The sequence below is a fragment of the Taeniopygia guttata genome, chromosome 3, assembly GCF_048771995.1.
Source record: "Taeniopygia guttata chromosome 3, bTaeGut7.mat, whole genome shotgun sequence".
NCBI lineage: Eukaryota > Metazoa > Chordata > Aves > Passeriformes > Estrildidae > Taeniopygia > Taeniopygia guttata.
In genome coordinates this window covers 97,594,618-97,605,138 of record NC_133027.1, presented here as the reverse complement: position 1 = coordinate 97,605,138, position 10,521 = coordinate 97,594,618, and the positions used below count along the sequence as shown (strand labels likewise).

General features: G+C 51.5%; 1 protein-coding gene across 1 annotated transcript; it reads left to right on the top strand.

Annotated features, from left to right (window-relative positions):
* Window positions 1–3,232: 3,232 nt before the first annotated feature.
* Window positions 3,233–9,914, top strand: H3-3A (H3.3 histone A). The gene is given in 4 exon segments (NM_001197304.1): window positions 3,233–3,366; window positions 4,781–4,935; window positions 6,739–6,892; window positions 9,263–9,914. Coding segments are annotated over 3 exon segments (411 nt in total). The 5' UTR covers window positions 3,233–3,366; window positions 4,781–4,807; the 3' UTR covers window positions 9,392–9,914.
* The last annotated feature ends 607 nt before the right edge of the window (window positions 9,915–10,521 follow it).

Genomic DNA, 10,521 nt, shown 5'->3' with positions numbered 1-10,521 from the left:
TTTTGAGTAACATTTTGTTACAGTGTTTTTAGCTTTATATAATGTATCTTGGTGGGATAAGTGCCTGCGTTCCTCTGCCCAGAGTCTCCCAGGCAAGACGAGAGTTTCCCAAAAAGAGAAAGGTGAAAGAGATTATTTTGAAAAATGTCTGCTACTTGGACAGCCCAAAGGTGTAAAACAGTACAAGCAGGAAATCTGCCTCTTTTTGCTGAATGAGGGCTGTCTACTTTCTGTGAAAGGTGCTGAAAACAACATCTGATTTGAATGTTCCTCTTTTCTATTCATTATCATTTGAGTCTTCTTTGGCTCCAATCTGCACCAGCCGTTTTCCACCCTAATCTTCTTTCCCGTAGCAATCTGGCCACGTTTGCAGCAGCGGTGGTTACGCTGGGTCAGGATGAAGTACTGCAGTTGTCCTTGGCGTGTTATTGCCGGCTAAACCAGTGGAATCTCATTAGGTTAGATTTCTTCATGGCCGCTTATGGATGCCTTAGGGTGGAAGATGCCTGTGGTCTGCAGAGATAAAGGCCTTTGGAAAGGAGGAGCAAAGGCTTATCGGTGCTGCCAGTGAAAGATGAGCGTCTGGAGTCTTTTTAGAGTTGGGCCAGCTCTTTCTGTGCTGCTCTGTGCGCACTCAAATAGCATTTGTGGTAAAGCTCAAAGGGCCGTACCTGTTCCTGCAGCCCTGGAAAAGCACGGGTTTAATGGCATTAATCAGCGAGGACGAAACGAAGGTGCAAAACCTGATAATACTGGAATAGTTTTTCCTTCTCTGGGCTTTCCCTGTGTTCCGCTGTGGGCACTGGGCAGACAATACCCTGTAGTCCTGCCTGCGGCTTTCCTCGTACGTTTGAAACCAGCCAGAGCTGCCAGCGGCAGGGCGGGAGCGCTGCGGCCCTCCAGGAGACACGGGAGCTGGCTCGGCCCCGAGCTCCCGGGGGAAGCACGGGCCCGCGGCGGGAGCGGGCAGCGCCGGGGCCGGGACAGCCGCGCGCCCCGCCCCGCCCCGCCTGGCGTCATGGAATTCCAGGGCGCTCCCGCCAATGGCGGCGGGGGCACGTCCGGTGCCACCCGCGGCAGCCCCGGCGCGGGGGGTGCGGGCCCCGCCGGTGACCTCGGGGCTCGGTCACGCCCGGCCGCCGGGGAGGGCCGCGGCCGCGGAGCGCGGCGGAGCAGCTCCGCCTGCGGGAGAAGGGCGCGGAACAGCCGCACGGACAGCGCTGGAAGCGCGGCCGCCTCCTCCGCACTCCCGGGAGCGGGCAGAGCTACAGCTGCCAGGGACAACCTATGGATTATGGACCTCCAGGCAGCTTCTTGCGGCTGGGAACCGGTGCTGCCCTCTTTTAACTTTTCCAGCTGCTCATCATGGGATGTGTGTGTTTTGTGGGGAATTGATGCCAATTTCGGTGCCTGGCTTTTAGAGTTTATTGAGCATTTGCAAATACTCTTATTGTATGCTACTGAACAGCTCAGAGTTCACTTCAGACTGTCCAGTAAGGCATTGTTCTCTCATAAAATATTATCAATAGATAAATCAATCCACCAATACTTCAGTAAGTATAAAAAAAAAAAATCCTTTGTGGTTTCTCTTTCCTGACAGCCATCTCTCATAAACTCACTGCAGGGTCAGAGGTGTATGTGTGGCATGTCTAGTCATGTCTGTGTCGTACAGCCCGTTGTTTTTATCTGAGCACTAATGCAGACTATATCTATTTTAGCAGGGTGTTCTGCCCACGATAACACTCTCTTTCTTGTCAGGTTTGATTAGCCCCAAGTGAATGCTCACATGGCTAAACCACTTCTGCAGATGGAGGTAGTTTGGATGTCTCCACACAGAGCTGCATTACATCATCATCCGTAATAAAGATTTTGCAAATCAAATATGGCTCCTTCTAACGCCTAAATGACAGACAAGATGGTGGCACCAGTTTGTGTGAGCAGAGGATCTGACTCTGTAGTTGAGATGCGCTTTACACAATTGCTAGTGACTGTTCATTTGTATTAGAGTGCAGGTTACTTTTCCCCAGGGCATTTTGATCCTAACATTAATAGAAAATAAAGAGCAAATTTTCTCACTAAACATCATGGCAGCTGATACAACCGGTTGGGGTCTGCTGGCAATGACAGTGCTAAACTTACAGTTGCTTTTCCAATACCTGCATCTCAAACCCAAAACAGTGGGACAGCACTGATGCAGGAAATGAGGCTCCTCTTCCTTCCCCAACAGTAGATTTTGCTTGCGAACCATCATGCCTGCAGTGTGTTTCTGAGAAGCATCCCCAGCAGTCCCCTCCTGACACTCGGCTCTCATTTTAAAGAGCAAGTATGGCCCTTCCACAGCAGATCCTTGCTGGGTGGGCTCTGATGGGCCAGCTTACAGGGTGAAATTTTGTTTTGTTTCAATGTAAAGAAAAAACCCACAGAACCACAGAATCAATTAGGTTGGAAAAGATCTCTAAGATCATCGAGTCCAGCCTTTGTCCAAACTTGCCAACTAGACCATGGCACTAAGTTCAGTGTCCAGTGTTTCCTTAAACACATCCAGGGGACAGTAACTCCACCACCTCCCAGAGCAGCCTGTTCAATGTCCAGTCAGCCTTTCAATGAAAAAATTCCTCTTAATGTCCAAGCTAAACCAGCCCTGGTGCGACCAGAGGCCATTTCCTCTTGTCCTGTCACTGGTTGCCTGGGAGAAGAGGCCAATGCCACCTGGCTACAGCCTCTTTTCAGGGAGCTGTAGAGTGATAAGGTCAGTCCTGAGCCTCCTTTTCTCCCGGATAAACACGCCAGCTCCCTCAGCAGTTTGTCGTACGATGAATGCTCCAGACCCTTCCCCAGCTCCACTGCCCTTCTCTGGACACGCTGCAGCACCTCCACGTCCTTCTCCGTAGCGAGGGGCCCAGATGCGTGGCGCCACCAACGCCCAGTACCGGGGGGAAAATCACTCCCCTAGCCCTGCTGGCCGCAGGGTGACCCCAAACCGGGAAGAGCCCCCCAGCACGCAGGAGACCGGGCGAGGAGGCGCCCCGCGTCCCGGCGGGCCGGGCGGGCCGGGGCTGCCGTCGCGCGGCGTGCCTTTTGTGTTTGTACACACGGGGCGGGGCGGGGCCGCGGGCGGGGCCGCGCCTTCCCTCCATTGTGCGCCATTGGCGGCCGCGCGGGCCGGGGCGGGGCCGGCGCGCGGGGGGCGGGGCGGCGCGCGGGGCCGGCCCTCGCCGGTCAGCCATCTTTCAATTGTGCTCCGAGCCGCCGCCAGCGCCAGCCGCAGCAGCGCCGGCTCCTCCTGCGCCCGCCCGCCTGCCCGCCCTCCATCCCTCCCTCCCTCCCTCCCTCCCGCACGGCAGCCGCGCTCGCCCAGCGGACGGGGTAAGTCTGGCGCCGCGCCCGCCGCCCCCCCCGCGCCCCGACACCCGCCGCCGCTGCCCCCCGACCCTCCCCACAAACTTTTGGGGGGCTCGGGAGGCGGCGGCGGCTCCGGTTCCCCTCGGCCGCGCCGCCTTCCCGGCGCAGCCGGAGCGGCTCCCTCCGCCGGCACCCCCGGCCCCGCTTCGCGCGGTCGTTGCCCCCCTCTGCTCCCCTCGCCCCCGCTCCAGACCCCCACCAGCGGCCTCCCCAGCCCCTTAGCTGCCTCCTCAGCCCGACATCCCCCGGATCCGAGCCGGGAAGCGGTCGCAAAGGGGAGCCGCTCGCCAGCCCAGGGTAACTCTCCTGCCTTCCTTCCCCTGCTCCCCACAGTTGTTGCTCAGCTTCACCATCTTGTCTCTTTTCTCTGGTCACCGACCATATTTTTTTTCCTATTGCATAAAAAACAATAAAAAGGGAAAGAAATTCGCCGAAGGAACGACCCAAACGCGACGCAATTTTTTGGTTTTCGAGTGCAAACTTTTCCGCTGCCTCTCCCTGCATCTGCACCCGCATGGTTTGGAGTTTCTGGCGATATTTTTGGCGTTATTTTTTGCAATTTATTTTTTCCTCCTTTGCAAAAGGACTAGGGCTGCGTTTCGTGATTGTTTCCATTTTGTTCTGGCTCTGGGAGCCGAGTTTGCCTGTGAGAGGCGCTTGGGAGCGAGGCAGCTCTTGGGGAAGCAGTTACACAGAAAGAGAAAGACGGCACCCAAAAAACAACCCCCCGAAAACAAAGTTTGTTGCTTTCTCGCACTTTATCCGGCCCTTTTTCTTTTCGCACGATAAACGCCGGGCTGCCTGCGGTTGCCGGCGGGTCGGGGAGCGCGGGCGGGCGGCGGCGAGCGCCGGGCAGCCGGGGAGGGCCGGCGGGGGCTGCCTCTCCGCCGGCCCCCGCTCCGCAGTTTCGGAGGAGGTTTTCCGGCGGGTGGGAGCGGCGGGTCGGTGCCAGCCCCCCGATGTTTGCCGGGCGGTATTTGCAAACACTTGGCAGGTGACGGGCGGCCGGCGGGGGGGAGGCGACAGCCGCCTCTCCGCGCCTGCTGCCGTGCGGCTCGCTCGGCTTCAGCCGCCGCCGCTTTGATATTGAATTCGTGGGCAAAAAAGCTGTATTTTAATATTCCGCGATCGGCAGGCGTTTAATTTCTAATTTAATTTTTCCTTTTTTGGTGTGGGTGTTGTTTTTTTTTTTTTTAACTGGACGTCGGAGGCGTTCGACCGCCGCGGGCTCGGCGCTCGAGGCTGGCGGGGCAGGGACGCGTTGCGCGGGACGGGGGCCGCGCTGCCGCCCGCCCCGGGGGCAGGTGCCGCGGGGGGCGCACGCCGAGCGGGGCGACCACCTCCTCCCTGCCCCGTCTGCCTACGTTCCTCCCGGCAGGTGTAAGGCAGCGACGTCGGCAGGAGCATGGCCCGTACCAAGCAGACCGCCCGCAAGTCCACCGGTGGCAAGGCGCCCCGCAAGCAGCTCGCCACCAAAGCCGCCCGCAAGAGCGCGCCCTCCACTGGCGGGGTGAAGAAGCCGCACCGCTACAGGTAACGCAGCGCCGCGCAGAGGCGGCCGCGGGGCGCTACCGGACAACCCCCCCCCAAAAAAATCTTCTTCCCCCACCCCGGGGGACCGATAGGGCGGGGGGCGCTTCTCCCCGCCTCCTGCGCGCTCCGCTCCCCGAGGCCGCCCGCCTGCCGGCAGAATAACAAAAAAAACAAACCGAAAAATCACCGAAAAGAAAACAATCGCAGGTCCCCGCCAGCCGCAAAAATAACCAGAAATTCATTCCCTGGGCGGCGCCGATCCCGACGTTTGTCATCAGCCCTTTTCCGGGCGTTCCGGTGCTGGTGACTACAAAACCGACACCCCTCCCGCCGCGGCGGAGGCGGCTCGGCGGTTCTTTTAAATTTTTATAATTCTGTACTCGCTGTTATCTAGAGGCCCCAGCAGGGCTGCGCCTCCGCCGCCAAGTTTATTGTTACCGGCGCGTTCCGCGCTCCCTCGCGGGGCTGGATCCGGCGGCGGCGGCGCTGGGCGGGCGCGGGGCCCTGCAGGGCGCGGAGCCGCCGCCAGAGGGAGCCGCGCACCCGTGGATGCGCCGGGGCTCCCGTCCCGAATCCCGGCCTTGGCACTGCCGGGCCCCAGCGCGGTCCGCGGCAGAGCTGTCACACAGCCCCCGAGTCCTGACCTTTCCAGTCCTGGCTCTGTGCAGAGCGGCAGCAATCGTGCTTCAGCTTGGACGATGGTTTTGGGCTAGGTGTAGGTATTCCTTGGGGAAAACATGGATGGGGAAGAAGTAGGTTTAGAAAAGGGGGCTTAACTGAGAAGTCCAAGAGGGCATTTATTAATGGATCGAGGAGTCTGAAGAGGATGGAGCCAGGTTCTTCTCACTGGTGCCAAGCAAAAGGACGAAGCAATGGGCAGAGACCGATGCACAGGAAATTCCACCTGAACATGAGGAAGAACTTTGCTGTGAAGGTGACTGAGCATTGCAACGGATTGCCCAGAGTGGTTGTGGAGTCGTCTTCCATGGAGATTACCAAAAGCCATCTGGACACAATCCTGAGAAAAAATCTCTGGGATGACCCTGTTTTAGCAGGGAGGTTGGGCCAGGTGGCCCACTGTGGTCCCTTCCTTGTGGTCACCTGACCCATTCTGTGATTCCTGCTCTAGGTGTGAGGCAGAATTCATCAATTGGGAGAAAAGTAATAAAGCTGGAGCAGGAAAAGACAAAGCTTCCACATAAATAAATGTGGTATTAGTTTCACAGATGGACATCATGGTTACAAACATATGTTGCTATTCCAAATTTGTCATTCTGACACCAAAACTAACGTGGGGAAATACGCTGGATACTTCTGACTGAAAATATAATAGGGAATATAAATTTTGTTGGTTCTATGAATGCTGACAGTAGAGAAGAAGAACCAGTTTTCCCTTAAAATCGGGGATTCCTGTCAGGCCCCTCAGGGGTACCTTTGGTACAGCTGAACTTGGGGCGGCTCTGTGGTTTGCCACATCTGCACTGAGCTGTGTTGCTGTCAGTTGGACAGCACATGTTGGCCAACTCTTCCCTTGGTGAAGAGGGAGGAGCCTTCACCAGGCCTTGGGAGTCTGCCTGAGGGATCCCTGCTGAAGCCAGTGGAAGTTGGCACAGACTGGTGTTGCGAAGACAGTGACCCTTTGCCAGCAGAACTGATTTTGTATTGTAAATGCTGGGACTCTCCTAGGGGAAACAGGAATGTATGCTGCTTGGTTTAGCCTGGAGGGTGGACCCCTATTTGGTGATACAGAATATATTTTTCAATACGAATTATTTTTATTTTCATTGTATTTAATTTTAATAGGCCGGGCACTGTGGCTCTGCGTGAAATCAGGCGCTATCAAAAGTCCACCGAACTTTTGATCCGCAAACTCCCCTTCCAGCGTCTGGTGCGTGAAATTGCTCAGGACTTCAAGACAGATCTGCGCTTCCAGAGCGCGGCCATCGGTGCTTTGCAGGTGAGCCGGGCGGGCCCGCCCCGCGCCCCCATTGGCCAGCCTGTTTCCAGGGCTCCCTCAGGCTGCCGCTGATTGGCCGCACTGCCGCGGTGGGCGTGGCTCAGCGGCAGGGAGGGATGCGCCCCTCAGCCCTGCCTTGCCCACCCGGGACCAGGGGGTGCCTTTGGGTGCCATGGGCCCACACAGCTCAGGGACCGCTCCCCTGCTCCTTACCGAGCCTCTAAGTGTGCTTTTGTGGGTGGTGCTTCGAGCTGGGCTTGTAAAATAGCCCTCGACTTGTTAGGACAGTGCTTAAGATGCTGAAGAAAAACACATTTCCTCCACCTTTGAGCTCTGCAGTTTGGAGAGGGAGCATTTTGTAAAGCAGATTTAGGGCTTTCCTAATGAGGAGGTCTTGGTGTCCTCAAATGCCCTCTAAAAAACAACCCAATAAGCCACATCTAAACACAGTTGGGGAAATAGTTGCTTTCCTAGGATGTAGTTGATGCTAAGCACATTTTAAAAATATATTAGTTATGTAACTTATTTAGATTTTACAGAGAGAAAAATACTAACTGCTCTTTCTGGCTCAAATTCCTGAATCTGTTAGGATTCCCTCACAAGGCTCAGTTCTTATCATGTGGACGTCTCCCTCTCGTGATAAAAGACACTCCTGATTAAAGATAGCTGTTGAAAGATTGTTCCAGAGTGTATCTGTAATTGTAGTCTGACATACAGACAAAATGGTCTCTTTCTAGTTAATGACTTCCACTTGATAAGGGGCCAAGATGTTTGCCATGAGAGCCCATAAACTTGGGCATATGCTTAGCTTCAAAAGGTGCCTCTGTGTGTTTGCAGAGTTGCTGCCTTTGCTTTTAGTTATTCTTTGTGGTAGTTATTAAATCCTGACGTTTATGTGTGTGTTTCTTTATTTAGAACTGCCTATTAAAATTTAGTAGCTAATACACTTTCAGAAAGTTCCTGGTTTGAACGTTCCTGGTTTTGCATTAAAGAGATGTTGGTATAGAACCTGGTCACATACAATTCCTAGTGGGTTCTGCTTGCATATTTGAAAAAAGAAACAAACTCAAAAAAGTAAAATATTTTTTTTCTATTAACCCTTTGGGGGTACCATGTTGTTTGTGCCAGCATGGATATTTGGTGAAGTGTCTTAACTTTTCACATAGTGATTTGAGAAAACTTCATTAGGGATTCTCATATCCTACTGCAAATTAAATGACTTAGTAATACCACAGTCCTCATCTGCTGTAGTAAATATTGATTTTTTTCATATTGGATACTCTTTATGTTTTTAAACAGGATCTTTGAACCAAATAAGTTGATTCCTGGAGTTCCTGGCAATGAAGTGGTTCACACAAGTTGTTCTCTTACATGTATTGTAGATAGGGTGACCTCGCCCTCCTTTCTATAATTGAGCCCCATCATTCCCACCTCCTCAGCCCAGGTGTGGCTGTGTCCAATACTGGCACACTAAGGAGATTGATAGGTGTTAGAATTCCATGTGTTCCAAAAGTGTTTGAACAGCTACCACAGCTGTGCTGGGCTTAGCAGCAGCTAACCTAATGTGAGTCAGGTGAATATTTAGGTCCAGCTGAGCATCTGTCTAGCTCAGGGTCCTGTCCGCAGCTGTTCAGTGACAGGGAAAACCCCTGTGGTCAGCGTTGTTCTTGTGCTGCCCCTGGTTCTCTCTGGTGTGAGGTGAGAACTGGCTGTGGTGGTGGGGCCAGGGCTGTGTCCCCAGTAAAGGAGCAGGACAAGTGTCTGATGGAAACTCCCTGTCTGATGTGCTGGTTTTGATGGTTCAAGGAGCTCCTGAACTAAAGGAGTTCTCTTATTTCTGATAGTTCTCAGTACATTTTTTTCTGCTAATTTTTGGCTTAAGCCACTTCTTCAGTATCTGGAAGGAGCTGTGTGCCTGAACTGTGTGTTGGGAAGGAATACATGTTCTTCTTTCCCCTGGCACTGCCAATTTCACCTGACCTCAGTGACTCTTACTCTGGAAGAGGCAGCAAACAAGTCCTTGAAACAGTGTAACACAGCCTTTGAAAAGAGAATTTCCTAAACAAACTAACCTGTTAATAATGTAACCCCTTCCTGTCTCGTGAGAGTCCCATGGGAGTGTTACTCTGTTGTGCTCTGGAGGATGTCCTTACCAAATGGCAGCGGTACACTAAACATAGAATATTATAAGAAAGTGGAGTTTTTTCATTTCTGAAAATCTAAAACTTTTGATATTTATGAATAATAAAGATCAAAACCTCAACTTAATGCCATGTTATACTGTACTTTTAGTTCTGAACTATGAGTCTTTTTTTTTTTCCTGGTACTCAGAGAGTGAAAATGTTCTTTCCTCTTTTTCTTCCACACTAGGAGGCAAGTGAAGCCTACTTGGTTGGCCTGTTTGAAGACACCAACCTGTGTGCTATCCATGCCAAACGTGTCACAATCATGCCAAAAGATATCCAGCTAGCACGCCGCATACGTGGGGAGCGTGCCTAAAACCTCACCACAATGGGTTTGACATTCTCGAAGCAAAATCTTCTTCCTGTTATTGGTAGTAATGAACGTTAGATATTTTTTCCATGGGGTTAAAAGGTACCTTAAGTATATGGTTGCAAGTGGAAAAATAGGGGACAGAATTGGGTATTGGCAAGTTTTCTTTCCATTTTCATTTGTGTGTGGATTTTTAATATAAACAAGGGGGCATAAAAACAAACAATGTGGTCAAAAAAATAAAATCGTGAATAATTGAAACTTGTTCACCAAAACAACTTTATAAAAAAAAATTATAAATAAACCTGTCAAATTTTTCTGGACAATGCCAGCATTTGGATTTTTTTAAACAAGTAAATTTCTTATCAATGGCAACTAAATGGTGTTTGTAGCATTTTTATCATACAGTAGATTCCATCCACTCACTATACTTTTCTAACTGAGTTGTCCTACATGCAAGTACATGTTTTTAATGTTGTCTGTCTTCTGTGCTGTTCCTGTAAGTTTGCTATTAAAATACATTAAATGATGCCTGGTTTTAGTCTTGATTTTTAAATATTGCACATGGGTTATATTGATTCAAAAGTGACCAGCCTTCCCTCCCCTTTTGCTCTTCAATGCATGGCCTTATTCCTCGGGGCAGATCTAGGAAATACTGGGGTTACTGCCTTTGCTGAAGTAGTGTATATCTGAGGTTCTTTTAAGAGTGCAAAATTGGTCTGCATAAAATCAAGTTTGGTGCGTGTAGTACGAGGTAAAGTCTAGAGCTGAACTGAGCTCTCTAAGCTACAGCGCTAAGAAGCAGCAATTTGTTATTTAGATTCCTTTCTTACTTGATTTTGTGCTGAATTTGGAAGTATTTCTAATTTTACTGGTTTTTTAGTATGGTATAAATCGTGGAATGTAGTGGTTTGGGTTTTTCTGTTTGGGGGTTTTATTTTTCTTGGGTGTTTTTTGTTGTGGTTTTTTTCCCCCTTTTTCACGCTGTTGGTTTCTTGTAGATGTTCCCTTTTTGGTTGACCACCTTTCTGTTTCTGTCACACCCTCTAGCATTTTTGAGAGCTTAGTCCACATGTGATTAGTTTCAGCTTGTACACCCCAATCTAAAAGACACTTTTGTACCATTTTTGTTACAG